The 21028-nt window shown below is 34.8% G+C and overlaps 3 protein-coding genes across 5 annotated transcripts; 1 reads left to right on the forward strand and 2 right to left on the reverse strand.

Moving 5' to 3' along the window:
* The first annotated feature begins 811 nt into the window (after positions 1-811).
* LOC114196200 (putative pectinesterase/pectinesterase inhibitor 51) lies at positions 812-3417 on the forward strand. Its single transcript, XM_028086765.2, has 2 exons — positions 812-1972; positions 2477-3417. Exons 1-2 carry the CDS (start codon positions 1000-1002, stop codon positions 3166-3168), a joined length of 1665 nt encoding a protein of 554 aa, XP_027942566.2. The 5' UTR covers positions 812-999; the 3' UTR covers positions 3169-3417.
* Positions 3418-5778: 2361 nt separating this feature from the next.
* Positions 5779-10767, reverse strand: LOC114196265 (UDP-glucuronate:xylan alpha-glucuronosyltransferase 1-like). Of its 3 annotated transcripts, none has more exons than XM_028086853.2 (5): positions 10500-10767; positions 10252-10363; positions 7777-7983; positions 7028-7638; positions 5779-6946 (listed from the first exon to the last, which is right to left on the reverse strand). In XM_028086853.2, exons 2-5 carry the CDS (start codon positions 10314-10316, stop codon positions 5916-5918), a joined length of 1914 nt encoding a protein of 637 aa, XP_027942654.1. In that variant the 5' UTR covers positions 10317-10363; positions 10500-10767; the 3' UTR covers positions 5779-5915. The 3 variants fall into 3 exon arrangements, with proteins under 3 accessions (XP_027942654.1, XP_027942655.1, XP_085522281.1); XM_028086854.2 differs by having other exon boundaries at positions 10252-10372; positions 10500-10592; XM_085666155.1 differs by lacking the exon at positions 10500-10767 and having other exon boundaries at positions 7777-8009; positions 10252-10364.
* A 3298-nt stretch (positions 10768-14065) lies between these two features.
* LOC114196155 (uncharacterized) lies at positions 14066-17281 on the reverse strand. Its single transcript, XM_028086706.2, has 6 exons — positions 17069-17281; positions 16916-16970; positions 16790-16840; positions 14810-14901; positions 14652-14729; positions 14066-14431 (listed from the first exon to the last, which is right to left on the reverse strand). Exons 1-6 carry the CDS (start codon positions 17122-17124, stop codon positions 14284-14286), a joined length of 480 nt encoding a protein of 159 aa, XP_027942507.1. The 5' UTR covers positions 17125-17281; the 3' UTR covers positions 14066-14283.
* Between the last annotated feature and the right edge of the window lie 3747 nt (positions 17282-21028).

Here is a 21028-nt window from a genome sequence, read left to right on the forward strand (position 1 = left end):
TTAATAAACATACAAATCAACACATGATTTACGGTAAACTTGAATCTTTAGTTTTTCTGCTATCTCAAAAGTTCAAGTAATCAGACGTCACATATCTATACCATTTTGTGCATATCGTAGTACTCAATTTTATTGTTTTATTGTCTTAACTTTTAAAAAACATTTTCAAACAGTTAACTAGTTAACTGAACCGTAAATATAAGGGATTCAATTTTCTTTAACTGAACTTGAAAATGATACAATTCAGTCTTTTATTGGAAATAGTTTTTTAGTACAATATAGTGGAGATAATTCATAATTTAGTACAATTAGGTTTATTTTGTTCGACCTTGATTATGAGATTGATATTGCGAATAGATAATTTTGTGAGGGTTATATCTGTAACTTCACAGTGCAGTTTTCCCTTCATTTGTTCTCACATTTGAGGGTCACAAGTCAGTGTAAATTAATCGAAACAAACGTTAAGGACAATCGCTTTTCAGTCCGAGCTAACAGCACATCAACCCAACCAAACACAGGCTTAAACAAACAGAGTATCATTAGTTATTTAATAAACTTAATTTTACTACTAGAAAAAGAATTTTGAGACAAAAGTATATTTTATTTTTAACTAAAGCCATCTATTTTTATAAAGAAAGTTTATTTTTTGGATCGGGCATGAGTCCGGTGAATCTGTGTTTGGAGGGGTCCCGTTTCGCCATGTGGCTATCTCCACCGACAGTGTTATGTGTGTGACTGTATAAATTAACTTTAAAAATAGGCGTGTATCCTTTCCCGCCATCCATCGTCGCCATCATTCCAGTGGAAGCAGCAGCCCCTTCTTCACGTCATCCTCGCATTCAATGAACCGTCATGTTTCCACACCCAACAGAAGGCCACAGCTGAGTAAGTAAAATTACCTCTCCACACATCAAATCTAAAATTACTCTCCATCACTCAAAACAAAACAAAAACACCCTCCAAATTATTACAGACTCCTAAAATTTATCCCAACCCACCATGAGAAAACCCACTAAACCCACCCCCACCTTCCACCCATTCTCAATCCTCAGATCCACCCTTCTCCTCCTCCTCCTCTCCATGGCGTCCATCTTCTTCCTCTCCCTCTTCTTCTTCCTCAACCTCCAACCTCACTCCTCCGCCGCCGTGGAGATCAACCGAGCCTGCAATGCAACGCGCTACCCACTCCAATGCCACACCTTCCTCATCCCCAAACTCCTAACCAACCCCACCCCTCTCCAAATCATCCAATCCACCATCAGAGCCTCCACCTCCAATCTCGTCACCGCGCGATCCATGCTGCACTCCGTCCGTGACGCCTCCCGAAGCAACCGCACCCGCACTACCAATGTAAAGAGCTGTCTCCAGGTCCTCCATTACTCCCGCCACCGCAACACCCTCTCCCTCGCCGCACTCCGCCGTGGCGCCACCAAGGATGCGCGCGCCTGGATGAGCGCCTCCCTCGGCTACCAGTACGGCTGCTGGAACGGCCTCAAGTACATCAACCACACGGCGCTCGTCGCCCAAACGATGACGTTCCTTGACTCTCTCGTCATCATTTCCAGCAACGCTCTCAGCATGATGGTCTCCTACGACCTCTTCGGAAACGACACCGCATCCTGGAGGCCGCCGATCACCGAGCGCGACGGCTTCTGGGAACCGTCCGGGACTCAGGGATTCGGGACGGGACCCAAGATACCGGAGAAATTGGAGAAATCGACGGCGAACGCTGTGGTGTGTAAGAGTGCGGGGTGTTACCAGACGGTGCAGGCAGCGGTTAGGGCTGCGCCGGATCGTGCGGAAGAGAGATTTGTGATATATATAAAGGAAGGGGTTTATGTGGAGAGGGTGAGGGTTCCGTTGAAGAAGAGGAATTTGGTGTTCTTGGGGGATGGCATCGGTAAGACGGTCATCACGGGATCTGCTAACGTCGGCCAGCTCGGCATCACCACCTACAACTCTGCCACCGTCGGTCAGTTGCTTTCTTTTCTGTCGTTAAGGTTTACCTGCTTTTATTTATGTATGCTTTTTTCACCAAATCTTTATTTCAGTTTCGTGTTTTTCATATTAACTGCAATTTCACTTTTTAGTCTACTTAATAAAAACTCGCCTTATAGATTGATTGATATCAATCATTGAAGCCAACTTTCAGTCAGAACTAAAAAGTTTTATATCCAAGTTCTGTAATAACACTTGTAATCAATAGAAATTCTATTGCATGAAAATTTAGCGATTTTTCGGTTGTTATAACAATGTTGTTAGAGATGCGGTGAGGTTTGTTTATGGAATAACAAGAAAAACAACTTTTTAAGCGAATAAGGAAATTTTACTCTTAATCTAGAGATAGGAGTACAGGACTTAATTTAGACGCAATTCGTCAAGTACTTTTAGAATTGCTTTTCAATAAATTAGATTTTTTCCTTACTAATCTGTATACTAATACCTATGTTAATGAGTTAATTATTTAATATGGCAGGGGTTGCTGGGGATGGATTTATGGCAAAGGATCTGACAATTCAGAACACGGCTGGTGCTGATGCTCACCAAGCAGTGGCCTTCAGATCAGACAGTGATCTTTCTGTGATTGAGAACTGTGAATTCATAGGCAACCAGGACACTCTCTATGCTCATTCCCTGCGCCAATTTTATAAATCTTGCCGCATACAAGGCAACGTGGACTTCATCTTTGGGAACTCGGCATCAATCTTCCAAGACTGTGAAATCCTAGTCCAGCCTCGCCAAGGCAGACCAGAGAAGGGTGAGAGCAATGCTGTTACTGCACAAGGTAGGACAGACCCTGCTCAGTCAACAGGATTTGTTTTCCAGAACTGTACGGTTAATGGTACGGCAGAATACATGGCATTGTATTATAGCAGCCCTACAACTCACATAAACTATCTGGGGAGGCCTTGGAAGGAGTATTCTAGAACACTTTTCATCCATACATTCATGGAATCCCTTATCACACCACAGGGATGGATGCCATGGACCGGGGATTTTGCTTTGAATACGCTTTATTATGGGGAATTTGAGAACTCAGGACCGGGTTCTAATCTGAGTCAGAGGGTGCCCTGGAGTAACCAGATCCCATCGGAGCACGTGTTCTCATATTCGGTGCAGAGTTTCATTCAAGGAAATGATTGGGATCATGTTGTCGTCAGTCATTAGGTCGTCCTAGGAGTGACCACGGAGTGGTGAATATGAGGAGGGAATGAGGAATGAGAGTAGGGATAACTGAGTAATGAATATGAGGAGGTACTATTTTAGTAACTGGGGAATTTTTTCTCATCCACTTAGGAACAGCCAAAGAATTCAAATGCCATGTTGTTTTGGTAGCAGATACTGAGGGTTGATACTTAATCCTACTCATTATATTGTGTAGACCCTGGATTGAATATATTTATATTTTTTTCTGCCTGGTGGTTGTCATAAAATTTTGAATTGATGAAGAACCACTAGTACATTCAAGAAATTTTTGTTCCCTTCTGTGTGTAACTAGGCTAACGGCCATTATAATCTTTAAACTTTACCAGTTTATAGAGCTTTTAGGAGGACAAGACCTCATGACTTGAAAGCTTTTCCAGCACATTAGCTGCATGAGAAAATGGCAATGATCAAAAGAAGTTAATTATTTTATTCGATTTTATGCAGTCCCAATATTCACATTAAGGCCATGGACTAACGTCTAAGTGCTTGCACTTAAATGTTGTTAACCGGTGTCCAGAGACCACTTGGTACCCTAAGAACCAACTTTGCTTGCATATCATGATATTTTTAATGTTATAGTTAGATCTACCTGCCGACATGATGTACTTTTTAATGGAGTTGAACAAATCTAGCAGGCACTCACATTCTGCCGGAAGCAATTCACTTCTCCTCCTTTCGTTGACTGGTACGATGATTAGATTACATTTTGGATATCATTGTACGCCTATGGAATGAGTCAAATAATAGTATTGGTTTTGTTACTCCCTATTAACTAACTAATGCGTCTTCCTGTTTGGTTTACTGAGGATTAGTTAAAAATAAATAAATAAATAAATCAACCACGTGTACAAGATAGTAGGAGAAGACACCAATGATTTACCAACCTGAAATTATCCTGCAATTGGTAGTCAGTTGTGTAGGTTAGAGAAGAATGAACCAAGATGAAAACTGCTAAAGATTAAAAACATTGAATTGAAAAATCAATAATCATATGATGAGATCAATAACCAAGAATAGAGAGAATGAATCTTGTTACGTTCAGAATGAAGCCGCATTCACTAATCCCCAACACGTCCTACTTATTATATAGTTCTCTAAAACATGAATTAACAACAGGCTCTTTTATCTGCTTTGTGATTAGGAAATGACTCGCTATGCATCTTCAAACCAAAGAATAATGCTTCTTACAGTTAGAAAGACTTGTATTTGGGATGCAAGTCTGAAGAAATTTCAATGAAGCTACAGTATAAATTATAACAATCTGAGCTGTTTGTGCGAGTAATATCATGCCAAAAAAATGTTCTTTTAAGTAGAAAGTATGTTCTACACTTGAAAGACTGTAGCTAACAAGCACTCGTGCCCTCATGTCACGGGGTGATATTTTTCTTATTATGCACGATTCAATTGTCACATGCTTTGGCACAGTTATCCTGGATATTTTGCACTTTTACTATGCAGAAAGAGGGAGTCTGCTCAATCCAACAAAGTTTATTTTGATGATGTCCAAAGTCATATAAACACTTTGTATCATTGTTTTACGCTTAGTCCTGAACTTATCATTTGTATAGGTGATATATATCTATGATTACATGTAAGCCAAGCTTGAATCGTATAGATTAGCTGTCAAACTCTTGAATATGTCAAATGCAGAACTTGTTAATGGATTAGATATTTAACTAATGGATTATTAGAAGGCATTGCACTGATGTAGTGAAAATTCACCCACGATGATCGATTAGGTAAATTTTCTAATCCACTAATCTCATCAGCAGAACTCTGATTTAAAAACAGATCTGAAATCAGTTTGAAAATCACACATCACTGAATTAAGAAGAGATTTTTTTTCTAAGAGATTGAGAAATGCAGAGTTCTTGCATTCTTGGGAGATCATTCCATTGGACATTCAAGAAGATTGATGATGGATTCAATCTTGGATGGTTAAGCCTGACACTAGGATTGAATGTCACATCTACACATTCATATAAGTGTATTTGTTCCTTGTTTTTTCTTTTGAATTGTATTTTTGTTCATTGTTGATTCATTGTGTGAGTAAAGGTCCAGGTGCAATTGTGTGGAGGCATTGCATCTAGGGGGAGTTCTTGATTTGTTGATCAAGCTCCTTAGTCTTTAGGGTCTTGAATTATATAAATATTCTTATAATTCTTGTAACTCTACTGATTTAGTGGACCTAAGCTCGGGTTGCTTAAAAGAAGACCGGACGAAGGTTCATATTGAATCGAACCGGTATAAAAATTGTTGTGTTCTTTTATTTTTTTCATCTTTTATGCCTTTCCTAATTGATTGAATCACTCCATTAAATACATAATTAGAAAACTGGTTATTGGAGTTATAAAAATTAAAGATAGTATTCAAGAATCCTTTTAAAACAGTGAAAAATCTAAATAACCAATTCATCCCCCTTGGTTGGGTTATATTAATCTAACATACTCTTCAAACATGAAAGCACCGGTCAGTTACTCATGCACATCTCACGATTATTGTCTATATTACTAGATTCTTGATTGATCCATGTGGGTAAATTCCTGTAAAACTAGTTTGTGGTGAAATCTGTTACTAAAGATCATGGAATACACCATTTTTATGCATGAAAAAATATGTATGAGGAAAAAAATGTTTCCGCCATCCCTTGTTGCTAACACTAGGAAATTTGAACACATGCGAGGAAATTATAAAGGGGAAGTGATAACTCATAAAGCCGAAAGAGATGCTGTGGTAATGGTAGGTGGTGTTGGAGTATAAAACTCATCATCTGTCCAATTTGTCTCTCCCCAGTGCCGCAACATGCTTTTCCAGTTGCACAAATTATCTATACATTTCTTCAAGCGTCTATCTTTAACTTTTCTTCGCCAATGGCCGTCCGTGTAGTTTGCAATTTCAGCCTGCCTACGATCCCACTCCAACTGTGCCTTCTGCTTCGATTTCAGCAGACAAAACTGCTGCAAAAGCTCAGGCATTGCATCATGCACCTTCCACCACTTTGCATGCGCAACATCACTTGCAAACTCATGAAAGATATCAGCATTCCAGTTGCAATCATAGTCCCGGAAGCATAACCATGGCTTCACACCTAGATAATGCAGCACATACAAAATTGGAGGCTCAGCGCCAAACAACAAAGTCTTCATCTGTTTCTTCTCTTCCTCATCACCAATCCAAAAATGCTTCAAGAAGTTCATGTGTCTTGGTATCCTGTGCCACCACGTGAATATTTCATTCAAATATCCTTGGTCCCCTCCGTTGTAGGACTCAATCTCGTTTATGTGATCCATCAGGAGCTGGAACGTGCAGTTTGATGGCTCAACCACCATGACACCGGAGTTGAAGAGCGTGGCATTGTTTCCAGTGGCGGTGATTTCTGGCATTCCAAATAGGAAATCTATGTTTCTCAGTATCAGCAAATCTGCATCAATGAATATTATCTTGTCATAATCTGTCAACTGCCACAGCCTGAACTTGCTGTAGTTCCACTCGTTGTAAGCATCTTTTTCAGCTTTGGGGTTTCTGATTCTTTGTATTGTTCTAACTTTCCACCCTGCTGCTTCCAAACCACTTCTGTGATACCCACTGATCGTCTCATCAACAAGTATCACAAAATCTCGAGTTGATCCAGACATGCGGATGCTTTGTGCAGCAGCTATGGCCCCACAAACGTAAACATGAGCTGAGTGCAGAATTGTTGCATATGCTTCTCTAGGAGCATTCCCATTGTAAGCCAACTCTGTTACCAATTAAAATACAATTCCTTCAGTTCAATCTTCGTGATAACAAAATATAATGACAAAAACATGATATAACTCACCTTTGCCTCTCATTGGAAGTGCAAGTTCACAAGACCCTACTGGAAGCTGAACTTTTTCTCTCAACACACTCAAGTTTGGTTTGTATAACCACACATTCCCTTCGCGTCCAACCAGTTCTTTACATGAAAAAAGATTTGGAATTGGAAAACAGTTGGTGATGAAGAGCACATAAACGGGGTAGTTTCCTTTGAAAGAGGTTGCAAGGCCAGCAGCTGCAAGCTGAAGATGCAGACGAGCAACGTCTCTGGACCAGTTCCCTCCATTCCTGCAAGGAAGCTTCACGGCGATGAGGTTGAGTCTTATGCCTGGGGGTCTAATACTAGGCAGAGAAGGACACACAGGAACTTCAGTTTCTTCTTCCTCGTCAATCCATTCTGGGTACAAGGATTCCCATGTCACATTTCTTGCTGCATACTCCAGAGGCAGAACAACATGTGTTGCATCAGGAATATGATGTTCCCAATGGACTTGTTCTGTCTTGTTGAAATTTACAAGCCCAATTCCTTGAAGTTCGTCTTGCGCTGTCAACTTATCAGTAATTTTCAGTATGTCATCCCAGTCAGTGTCTACATTGGATATGTAACGAGGATCTGAGCCACCCCATATCCACCTGTTCACATTACACCACTTCCATTAAAGGGTATGAAATCAACACTTCAATTTTTTACTTCTTCTAATGATGAAGATTTGGTTCTTTTCTTCACATTTTCAAAGATCAGGTTGGTAGGAGTTTATTACATTTACTTACCGAGAGCCTGAGGTTGATAAATGGTTGGTATTGTAAACCTCTGGAGAATAGAGAAGTGTTACAAAAGTGCCACTTATGGTTATCAATAGTATGAGTTTTAAGAAAGACAACTTGCATCTTGAACTTCTATCTTGGACTGATAAATGGAAAGGCTTGTCTGCATCTTTTGCTTTGCTTCTTGGCAATCTTCGTTTGTATAAATCTTCACTGCACCAACTCATCATTCACCACAACTTCATTAGATATAACAAAAATCAAAATTGCAGCTCAGTCTCAGCCTCAACTCTAATCTTAGATTTTTCATGACAGCTTTCTGATGAAATGTTTTTTGTGTTATCCTTCTCCATGAAAATTGTTTGATTTGGTTTTTGCATGAAGAATAACAACATTAAAACCATTTAATAGGTTGCATCTGATGAGGTAACAAAGCACAATGGATATAGTTTCTTTGGCTAAGTGAAAAAGAGACATCCAAGAATCACCACAATTAATTTAATCACTTATTTCATGCTTGTGATTAAATAAAGGAATAAGATGAAGTGAAATCTAACATACGAGAATTGATGAGTCTCATACAGTAATCATTCTGTTCCAAATTTCATATAAGTTTATCATCATCATTCATCATTCTTAAGCTCTACGCAAGCATGACTGGTTCATTTTCGGGCCTACTACAGATATGATCTATTAAAGAACTCAAAAAGGCATTGTCAGATTGAAACAGCTCATATATACCTTCTGATTTATTTTCTCACTGGAAAATGCAGAAAACATATATAAAAAGTTAAGCTTTGTGGACCTCTCCCATATTGAGCATATAATAAACAATTATTAATAAAAGAAAATTACCATTTAGGATGAATTTAAATATAAACAAATATAACTAGTTTTATTTTATTTAATAAAATTATTTCTAAAACACCCTTTATGTGATTCTATTTTTAATGACACCTGTTTATTCATAATAACAAGGTTTAATGATAAATATTTAAAAAAGAAATTATTTAATGAAATTAAATAATGTTATTGACCTTTTTAATTACATAAAATTAGTTATTTTTGTGTATACTAAACTTCAGGAAACATTATTCTTATGAAATATGCAAACCCTCCAAGTTTAGAGTGTATAAAACTGATTAATTGTTCCACTTTATATAGAATTTGATTTGATTCATGTGCAAGAGAGTTTAACTAACCAAAATGAAATTGCAAAGTGTCCAACAAGGATGTAAATAAAATTCTTTCCTTTGTTTCATAAACACCAATAAACCTAAAATATTTCTATAAATTGTAACAACCACTGAACGGTGTTAATCAAGCCAGTTGTTTATACTGTTATATATATGTAGTTGGTGAATCTTGGGAATAGTGCTTCCTAAGGGACTCACTGTTTCTTTGGCTATATACATTTTGCACGAAAACATGAAATAATGGAAGTGGTTGTTGCTTGGTCAGGTTCCTTCGACAGTAAATAAGAAATATTTTGAGATCAAATATCATTGTCATCATTTCCAGAAGATATGAAAATGTTAAGTACACGCAGGTTCTTCCACTTCTTTGAAAAGGATTTGACAACATTACAAAATACTTGAACAAGGTGCATGCATGCAATTCAGCTTATACACGCAGTTATTTCAATCATGAATTGTGTACCATTTTACCTTAATTCGTAACTAGGTAACAACAAATACTTTGACATCATGAATATATGAATATATGAACATGACACAAAAATAGACACTGCTGGTTTTAGAAAATATAACACAATATCACTATAAAATTAACACAGATTAAGTTTATCTAAAAGCGCTAATGTAGTTTTAGGATTCCTAACCTTGGCAAAAACAAATTAAAACAGCAAAATCAAATCTCACGAGAAAGGAAGACAAAAGAGTTGGCTTTTTAACCTCAAAAAGAACTTCATACAATACAAAAAGAGATGGGTCCTAGTTATGACATGAAATGTAACCTTGATGCCTGATAACGATAAGTACAATATATTGATATAACAGGAAAAAAAAATAGATAAAAATTTGAGAATGTATAATTTCAAAAGAATCAATGCTATAGTTAATATAAAAAAAACATTATAAAATTCAATAATTTTATCAATTATATGAAATTTGTGATTATTAATATCTTACTCTTATATGTTACTCGTATATCTATTTAGCCAAGAGTCTTATTATCTTATATTTTGGTCATATATGAAAAAAATTCGACTAATATTCATAACCCAAATAACAGACTTATACTAAAGGAGATAAGTCTTTAGTTGAAAAATACCTGTCCTAGAAAAACAATAAATTTTGAAAAGATGGTGAATATTATGATGATGATGATGATGATGATCGGTCCCAAGCAAAAAAACATGATTATTTGGAGTGAGTGTTGAAGCTATTGGAGAATCTTTTATGTTAAAAAAAGCACTTTTGATCCAGAGAAGAAAAAGGGTAAGAAGAGACAGTAACTCACATGGATGCTGGTAAACGGTGTCTAGCTTCAACAGAATGAGGAGAAGCACCCATTGTTCCTCTCATATAAACTATTCACCTACAGGGGCATGCAACCATCTGATTATTCTCACCTGCACAAACTAATAAACTGCATCAAATTTGAGTGAACATAGATGAAAGAAGTACAGAAAAGAATCATGGAAGGAAAAAGACAAGGACTACATTGTACATGGAAAAGAAAAAAACACGACAATCAGAGTCATTTACCAAATTTAACGTAGAGGAACTAAGAAGACAAACAATAATGTTGTTGTTGTTGTTGTTGTTGTTGTTGTTGTTGTTGTTGTTGTTGTTGTTGTTGTTGTTGTTGTTGTTGTTGTTGTTGTGAAGCAGAAAGAGAAAGAGAGAGAGAAGAGAGGTGTGAAGAAGAGAGAGAGAAGGAAAATGGAAGAAGCATTGATAGATGGCATTGTTGAAGGGTTGAGTCAATATAGAAGGAGTGAGGCAGTAACGTCCTTCAGAATTTTTCCTTCATCTTTCAGTTTCATTCACAAACTGCTACTCACCAACTCTTGCATCTATCTACTTCTTTTCTTTTATCATTACTCCTCATTTATCACCTTTTTTTTTCTATTCTCCAGTTTCATTGGAGGACAAAATGCTCCTACCTTATAAATTTCATAAATAATTTACACTTATACTTAACACTTCCTTTTACTTTAGTTCTGATATAGAAACCCTAGCTAGTGTCACAGTACAAAAATACGTTTGCTGAAATTACAATAAGAGTATCTTTTTTTTTTTTCCATGTATGTTTTATCATAATTTTTTTCTCTTGTTAATATTTATAGGAGAAGAAAAATATTTTTTTCTTATAATCTAATAATTTAGATCAATTTGTATAAAATTTAACGTAAAAAGTAATATCAAGAGATGGGATTTTTTTTAATTTAAGCAAATGTTTATTTTACACGACTGGTGACGTAATATCAACCATTTTTTCAATAAGCTATCTACTATTGATTAATTTCTAGTAATATAAAAAAAAAAACTATGAATTTCTAGTTGACGAGCCACTATAATACAAAGGAGACATCAGACATGCAATTGTAGCACTTGATTGACAATGGAAGTAAATAGTTAGAAAAGAATGCATGACCTCAATTGAAATGGCTTCTAAGATCATTAAAGTTTTAACTCCTTTCAAGTATAAAAGGCAATTAAATTTTTCTCACTAATTAATATTTGTTTAATAATTAAGATATATGCCTAATACAAAAGTATTTTGCTATTTCCATATGAAAAGAGAGAGTATTATTGCATTAGTCTTTTGAATTATCAAAGCTTCAATTAATTGGTTCATGGTTAAGTTGGAATTGTGTTATTAAATGCATTTATTAAAAAGGAAGAGGAAGATAATAAAAACCTAGAAACAAAAATTGTCGTTTTAGTGAGAGTTGTTGATACTTGATTGATAGGGATGATTAGGTTAATGAAAACAATTGTTCATTGGATTTAGAGTAAAGGTGACCACATGTCCCAATCCCATGTCAAATAGGAAAACCTAATTTTCTTACTTTCTACCAATATTGGTAAATGTCTTTACCCTAGGAAGAGTGTTAACACTTTTACTTTTATGTCCTTCCTTCTACATGGTTAGGGTTTGCATTCCCTCCCTAATTTTTTGTTCGTAGTTAATCATATCCATAGTAGGTAAACCCTCTTATCGTCATTAAATTTTCTCTTAATGTTTCATACTAATGAAGTTCATCTGCATTTGAAGAAATGGGGTGGCAACATCAAACACCTAATCAGCTGCCACGACAACAACACATAACACGAGTTTATTATTATTATTATCATCATCATTATTATTATTTTCTTTTTTTTTTTCATTCTTATAACGCAATTATAATTAAATAATCCTTCATATTGTTGACATTCGTTTAGGTGTCCTTTCATAGACTATTTCACCCACAGCAAAAATTCGTCAAAACGGCAATGAAAAGGTTAATTAACTGAAAAGACTTCTCATTGATAAGAAAAGGAACATTGCACCAGTTGACCTCCCCTGTTCCTTCTTGCCCCCAAAGGATTTGTTTTACATGTATGGTTCTTAGTCTTTGCACTTAACACAAACACTTTATGTAAACAATTTTTATCTTCTTTCACCCTTTTCTTTGTTTGTATAGTGACAGTAAATGTGACTTATCTGTCCACTTTTTAATTATTAAAACAACAAAAAGCTATGCTTTAACTTACAAATGATTGTCAGAGTTTGCTTAATCTCCAAATTTGAAACTACTATTGCTATATATTATTATATATAACTTGTTTCTTATAGAAGAAAAGACGAAAGAGAACAATAGTGATAATTTACAAGAACATTTCTTTTTTATTAACGTCACTCATAGCATTTCTTATTTTTTCTTCTCCACTCCAATTTCACACCCTTTTCAAGAGTCGGGAAAAAGAATATATTTTTTATGGGTAAACAGTATTGTGAAGACTTTCATTCGAAAGGGGTTAGTAGCAGATTCAATATTTTGAATAATTTTTATAGAACCATCCTTGCTTTAGCAAAAATGGGGAAACAGTTGAAAGTAAACAGGTGGCAGAGTTATAACAGAAGAGACTTGTATCTTAATGTTTGGAGAAGACTTGCTACAGTAAGAAGGAAGCCTTGCACCCATCGCTACGTATGCCTGTTATTCCCGTCCATGCATTACAGTTACGATAAATAATATAAATGTATAAAGCCATTGGCACTGAGACTGTATGGGATAAGGAAAATGGAGACGTGAGGCAGTATGTGTACTGTATTGCAAGCAAAGCAATAAAGAACTCAATGGTATAGCTTATATTCTTGCACGCTTGTGGATCATGACAAGACCAAGCACATTTTGTGCATCCTAGTTCTATCCATTTGCTTTACTCTGTTCGGAATTGTTGAGTGTTGACATCTTCAGAAGGGACCACTTTGAAAACGTTGTCCTGCTCACTACCTGCAGATTAGATATAATTGGAAGTTTGTATCGACAAAAGAGAGGAAAGACAGGAAGAAGCTACGTTTTATCCCATAATTATGCGTGGTGCACGAGAATGACAGGGTTGTCCCTTCCCTCTGAACTTAAAATATCATGTGCTCTTTCAAAGCTTAGCTTTTAGAGTTGTAACATCAAACTCGTTACAGTATTATAGGGACTTATCTTTACAGATATACGAAATGATAGGACTGGTTATTTAACTTACAGATTTTAATTTTACATGCGGGTATATGATGTGTCCTGAACACAATAATATGGCTCAATCGTTCAAAGGTTATTATTAGAGTTTTTTTTTTAACCCTTAGAAAAGCATGGTATTAGTGGCTTCCGATTGATATCTGAACAGCGTATCTTTGTGTTCCTGAGCATGCAAGCTTTCACTTTTCCTATTTGACAAGCGATACACATTGCCGCCATGCAGGGCAGTTAGGATTTTATGGAAACTCCATAAGCAAACAGAGCACCACATCTGCTGTAGGATTTTCAACTGCCAAACGTAACAATTCAATTATTCAGATGTACAACACTGGAATGCACTTGCAATGATCCTTTTAGCAAAATAAGGGAAGAGGGGGTCACGAGGTTGCGTAACAAGTTATTGATTTAGGCTCAAGATACCGAAAGGAGAAGGGGGATCAGAATTTTCTTGAGTTTTCAAGGACAAGTCGATTCATTGAACCTTTTCTTTTTTTTCCTTGTAAGGCAAAATAAAATTTCATTCTTTCCAAGATTACAATAAAGCTATCAAGTTCCAACTAAAAATATAATCAAACTCAGGCATCAAACTTCGGAAGATAAATGTATTCTGAGATTTTCCTTTTCTTTTGTCAATTACAGATTCAGTTGAATTATTTTTACATAGCGACGAACATTTTCTCTAGTAGCAAGAGAATACTTTTTTTTTTTCGAAACCATTTGAAGATAGATTAAATAAGCAAGACCAAAATTCAGATATGCCATGCTATGAACGGAAAAACATAGTATCCGCATTACTTTCGATAGAATCAAAAATCAGATCCTGATTTCTCCTCTTTAGGAGGAGCAAATTGCCTGCTGAGACGAGAACGTGTCCAGGGGTCTAGGGGTGCTCTCTGTGGCGGCTGAGGAGTTGGTGGCTTTGCCTGCCTAAGCTCATTTTCTCTGTCAATAAACCTGTTTTAAAGCATACAATGTTTTGAATATAAGTTTCATTCTCAACCTCCTAATTCTTAAGCAACTTGGAAGATTTAAAGGATTGAACTATGAAAACACCGTATGGCAGACAGGCAACGGCAAGAACAATGAGCAAATAAACACTTCTTCGGTGAAATTAAGTGGGGTACCAAAATAAACCTAAAATGAGTGTAAAACTAGAATATCAAAATGTACTCACTCAATATAGGCCATTGGTGCAGCATCACCCACACGAATTCGGGTCCGAAGCAATCTGGTGTATCCTCCAGCTCTATCCCTGCGCAACATAATATCTGGTCAGTGTTACAACTATCTACCTTAAATGACAACTGAAACTATATCAGGTTTATTCCTTACTTGTACCGATAAGCCAGTTCTGTAAACAGCTTGTGAAGGACATCGTCTCCTCGCACAAAACTAGCAGCACGTCTTGCAGCACATTGGGATCCCTAAAACAATTTATAATATAAACTATAGGCCAAACCCAGCAATCAAGCTAAATGAAAAATCAAATGATTACCCTGATAAAGAGTTTATTCTCAAGGCCAATATGAAAAAAATTGACAACATTTATCTGTTTCTAGGGAAATGTATAAATAAAAAGGCACAATAGTCCATGGGAACATGAATATCAAAGTATAAATAAAAAGGCACAATAGTCCATGGGAACATGAATATCAAACATGGGAAAGTGGATAGTTACCCAGTAGTGATGGGCAAAATACTTGTTGACCAGAGATACATTAATTATATCATTCGATTGTCAGGATGATGATCAGTAAACTGTAGTAAAGGTAGAAAATTTTATAACCACAAATAGTTTCTCTTCTCTATTAATCCTAATTCAAAACTGTTTTTGGTAAAGTATACAGTTTCTAACAATCCTATGCAATATCGTGTAGTTTTGAAAATGCAGAATGGTCATTCCTCACCTTAATTTATATGGTCATTCCTCACCTTAATTTATATGGTCATTCCTCACCTTAATTCACAGTTACAAACAGTTGCCAATTCTTAACCATTATAATCTAATTCCCATAAAAGCAGTGTAAAAGAGTCTTCACAAATTTCGGACAGGAGTTAGTTGTGACAGGAGATTTGCCGCCCATCATTAGATTCCATACATTGTTTCGTACTCTTTTCAAGTTTCAAGTAATTATATTTCTCCTTCTATGGATCAAACTATACTTACATTTTTTACTGGGATAAAAATTGGATACAGGAGGGCTGAAAGTATTTGAGTAGGATAAGTTTCAAAAGTAGAAATAAGCTAGTAATCATTTTAAATAAAAATTCCAAAGATATAAACACAAGTTAACATTTATTTGTTGTCCTTGGACCACTAATTTAAAACTTATCATTGTCTTGTGGAGCAATGAAAAAAGAGGAAAGTAAAATGAAAAAAATAGAGGTTACTAATGCATCATTCTATTGCAAATCAAAGTAATAACGCTTCCCACAAAAAAGTATGGAGTGCTTTCAAACAGTGTTAAAAAGATCCAGTGATACTGAAGCATGTTATTGCTACCTGCGAAATCATGAAATGGTAAGAATTTGTTTCTGGATGGAGAAATAGTGAAACAAAGACGAAGATAGCAAAAGAGTTACAAAGGCATGAAGAAATTATGGAACAGGAGCAGCAGTTTTTTCATTCATTGTTTATTAACGATATTCACAACCATTAGTAAATCTGATGGATATGTAACTCGAGAAACGGGAGCTTCAGGTATTTTGGTCTGCAATGATCAATTTTCTGGGGTGAAAATATGAATTTCAGTAACTAAATATAACCTCAAATAACCTGGAAAGTCACAGTCTCAACGTAGGGAAGGTTAAAAATTCCCCACCATAGAATGACCCATAATTCTTACAAAGAAGAGAGAAGATGATCATGTCTTACGTGTATCATTATATAGGGACAAATTCACTTCACAGTTCACAATACAAAATTCCTCCCCCAAACCCCAGCTTGCCTTACGCCCTGATTGAGGTGGAAAACGCGCAAACAAGAAAAACTGAGACAACCTAACTTGGCCTAAAAATAAAAAGCCACTCGGTGGGATATCAACAGTTGCCACTAGAAAATATAGACCTCCAATAAATTTCAAAATGCATATGGAGGTAAGAACACCAAGTACAAATTGAACAATCAAAAGATAATCGTATTTCCAAATTCCACGCATCAACCAACCCCTTAATATGATTCATACCCGTTTTTAAAGTCATGTTCGAACAAAACCAATAAAAAGCTACACGAGCAGTTAAAATTACATCGCAAATCAAATTAACCGAACCCAAAATGAATCAGAATTAATCGATGAAGAATCGCACACATACCTCCTTTCCAAGCTGAACCATATTATCCGCGAGTCGTCTGATCTCTTTGGCCTGAACGCAAACAAATTACATGAAATAAAACGTGAGATTGAAGAAAGTGGTAAACGAGGTCGCTTGAAATGGTACCTTGGCCACAGTAGTTTCGATACGCTCATGCTTCACCAACTGCGAAACCATGGTTCTATATAAATGGAAAGACAGCCAGGACTCATCAACTTTGCAAACCAATAAATCAAAGAATGAACTGAATTGAAAGTGTTAACTAACAAACTAATTAACCTGAGCATGGACATTCGGTGACCGGTGGGTCGACCCAGCTTCCTGAACTTAGTCATTTTCGCGGAAAAAATGAAAACCCTAACAACGGTAGGTTTATTGCGGTGCACTCTCCACAGAACCGCCGCACAGACCAGGGTTTAGCTCAGTTACGAGGCTGCAGACCAAACTTTTGAGTTTTTGGGAGAGAAAAAGAGTGCAAATTTTGTTATTTCAGTAAGTATTTTTAGTCTCTACAAATATAAAATTTAAATTCAAATATTATACATAAACTATTGGTTTAATTAATTTCTAATTACTTTTTAAATTAAGTATTTTTAATTAAGTTTTGTTAAATATTTTTTCAATGGATTTTCTATAATTTTTAATTTATTATTTGTCATTTAACTTAATTTTTTTAGTTTGATGACGTGATGTTAAATTATTTTATTGTTTTATTTATTTGTTTTGATATATTAAGAATGGAAGGATATGTTATTGATAATATAAAAAATATAGTATTATCAATGTAAAATATAAAATGATAAATAATTTTTTATTCTCACAATACGTTTTAAAAATAAAAAAAGTTGTTTATTTTTTAGTGTAATATTACTGATCACACAAATTTATACTTTTTCATATGAATATAAATAAATAAAATTATCAAACAAGATCTTTAGTCAATAGAAAAATTAAACATTAAAAACTCAATTAAAAATTATAAAAATCTTAAATATTTAACCGACAAAATAATTTAATTGAAACTCTTGAAAGTAAATCTAAATTATATTATCAAGTAAATAAATATTTTAAATACATAAATCAGACTTTAGTTTCTATAAATATTTATGTTATATTATAATATAGTAGTATCTTTAGTACCGGTGATTCTTAAAATAAATTCAATTTAAAAATAAAGACAAATACGAGACCTACAAAATTTATACTTTTTTATATTATAAAAACAATACACCCCGATATTTTAAAATAATAAAAAGTTAAATTATATAAAGATGTTTACTATAAATATAAGAACTCAAACTGGTAAGGATATTACCCTAATACCCATATTTAAATTGTCGATAGATGTTCATTATGTTGGTTTTTTTGACCTTTTACCATTGTATTTTGAATTTGTTTTTTCACATACCACTGCATTGTCGTCAAATACTGCAGTTGATTGAAAGCTCTATTTTCAAAGTGAGATAAGCTTTTCAGTAAGCTTCTGCTACACTCCATTGAGTTGAAGGGTTGTTCGTCTTTTTCACTATTTTATGCTTTCCCACTTTTCCACCCTTTAATGGTAGATTTCAATTTTGATTTTGACTGACATAATGGTTGAGAGGAACCATTCTTCTTCTCCAAGACTAGCTATTCTTCTTCTTCTGTAACAGAATTTTTACAAAAGCGTAAGAAAATCATTTGGTCTTTCTCCTTCTTCTTCCTGATGAAAGGTCTTTTTCTGTACTTCTTATGTGTTGAACATGGAGTTCAGGATTAATAGTCGGTAAAAGTTAGTAGCTTGATTTTAAATTGGAATGACTTTCGTGGAATTTCTCCTTTCCTGCTTAATCTACCTTTGCTGCTTAGACTGGTGACACAGTGTTGAATGATTGATGTGTAAGGCTTACTTCTTCTTTTTTCTTTTTTGGTGAATCAGTGTTGTTCATTATATGTATAACAAGTTCATGTTGTTTCTTGAAGCTTGAAGATTGGGTTCTTTTTCTACTTCTTTTCAGTTACCATAAGCTTGAAGTTTAGTTTTTTTGTTCGTTTCTTTTGTATCTTGGTATGTTTGTTGTTATAATGTGATATGTTACTTTTGATATGATTTAGTTTTTGTATCTTGCTATGTTTCTTTTTCACAATCCACTATGTATCAGTAATTTTTCCTCCTCATGTTGCTGCCAAATAACCCTTGAAACCCTCTTCCACCCTTCTTCATTCCCAACCCTAAAAAACACTCCTTTCTATCAATGACATTGTTTTATCCTACCTTCTTCATTGCGTTTTGTTCCAATAATGTTGTTGTTGACCTTGTTCTTTTGGAATCTTTATTGATGCTTGGTTCAATATCTTTTACAACCTTTACTGATGTAGCTGATTTAGAAATCAAGGATCATGAGCTAACAACTTAAGAGATATTTTGTTTAAATGAGATATGATTAAATTATCTGAGATGTAATAATGCATTTTTTGTAATCATCGGAGAATTAGACAAAATCAATATTGTTAATTTTAATGCTTTTAATGTGGTTGTTTTGGAGATCAAATCTATCTCCAATGATTTTAGGTATTTGGGAAAGCAAGATTTTAAGCATTTTTTAAAGTAAGTACATGACTTGAATTTCACTGTGATATTTGATCAATTTTATAAAAATGATCCAATACTATTGTTCCCCATTATGTGTGTGGGGTTTGATGTTGTTCTTTATCACATGTAGGTAGAGGATTAAAATTAGAAAAACTCTTTTACTAACTCAAAAGCATGATCCCACCACACCAGAATAGACAAAAAATGAGCAAAAGGTGATGAAGAAGATAGATTACTCAATGAAATGGAGGAACTAACTAATGTTCAAAGAAGCTTTTTTTGCTAAAAGAAGAGCCAAGGTTGTTAGCTATTAAATTTCATTGATTTTCGTTATGATTGGATGTGCACATGAATGACTTTTGAAATCTATGTTGTTAGATATGCAAGTGCAGCCATGTAGTATCTTCCCAGTGTTTGATCAGTAGTAACAAGGACATTGGTAGGTAGTTACAAAAGAAGTATCATATTCTTAGACAATAATGAAGTCAACAACTTTCATTTAGGTACCAAAAGCAAAGCTTCTTCATCTAAGTCAATAGCTTTTATTCACTACATAACTAGATAAATCATTATTAACGATAAGTTGTTATGATTTTTTTTGTTCATTATTAGTTGTAATTTTAAGTTAAGCCCAAACTTTTGTCTTCAGGAGTTTTTCACCTTGTGGATATGACCTTTCTGTATTCTTCCAGAAGTAATTGTCCTTTTTATCATGGGCTACAAGAATGATTATCTTTAACTCATCCATCTTCTTACAATTAGTACAAAGGAATGTTCTATTATATTTAATGTTTTTAGAGCTTGAGTTGTTTTTGTAATTGAATGGTGTTATTTGTGGTTAATAATATCTATTAATGTCATCTTCTGGTGATAATTCATGGTCAATTGGATTGGTTGTTTAATATGTGATTGTAAAGCTTCATTGTGACTGCATGAAACACACTGCTAATTCCATAAAATGTCAATTATGTGACTGAATATTGAAAAGCATCATGTTGACAATATTATGTGATTGTTGGATTAGTTGCACAAGGCATTTGAAATCTTTGTCATCGACTCCTTTGTATGACTGCATGAAACATATTGCTATAAAACAGGTGTATTGAAGATACTATAAGATTTGAGGTATCCCAATAAAAGAAATAGTTGGTTGGTATGGAAAGCTAAGTAGACTTGGTGATATTTGTGAAGATATCTTAGTGGTAGCCTTACAGGGAAATTCAATTTCAAATACTTTTGTTTGACTTTGTTGTTTCTTTCTCTTTTAAGACTAAAAAACATGGAGATTTTTGGTTTCCTTCTCGCAATGATTAATTCCCTTTTTTCTGATACGTTGTTCCAGGCTGGTGTATCAACAACATGATGATCTTCCAAAGAAGCCACCAATATCTATATATAGGTCAAACATGTTTTTACCTTTTGGTTATGCATATTCATTGTTAGGACTATTGTGTATATATCAATAGTGCTTCTGCCATTGTAGTTATTGTGATTATGTTTTGGTATTTTGAAATCATTTTAAAAATTTTGTTCTTCCGAAAATATGCTTTTGGGAAGAATGTGGAAGTCTTACTACCTACTGGTAATTGGGGACAAGAAAATGATGCAGGGACTAGAGATGGAGTTTCACAGGTTTGAATATAAATTATTGCATTATGATTTAAGTT

This window comes from Vigna unguiculata, chromosome 9 (assembly GCF_037176805.1).
Source record: "Vigna unguiculata cultivar grain cowpea cultivar isolate G323 ecotype 2 chromosome 9, ASM3717680v1, whole genome shotgun sequence".
Taxonomy (NCBI): domain Eukaryota; kingdom Viridiplantae; phylum Streptophyta; class Magnoliopsida; order Fabales; family Fabaceae; genus Vigna; species Vigna unguiculata.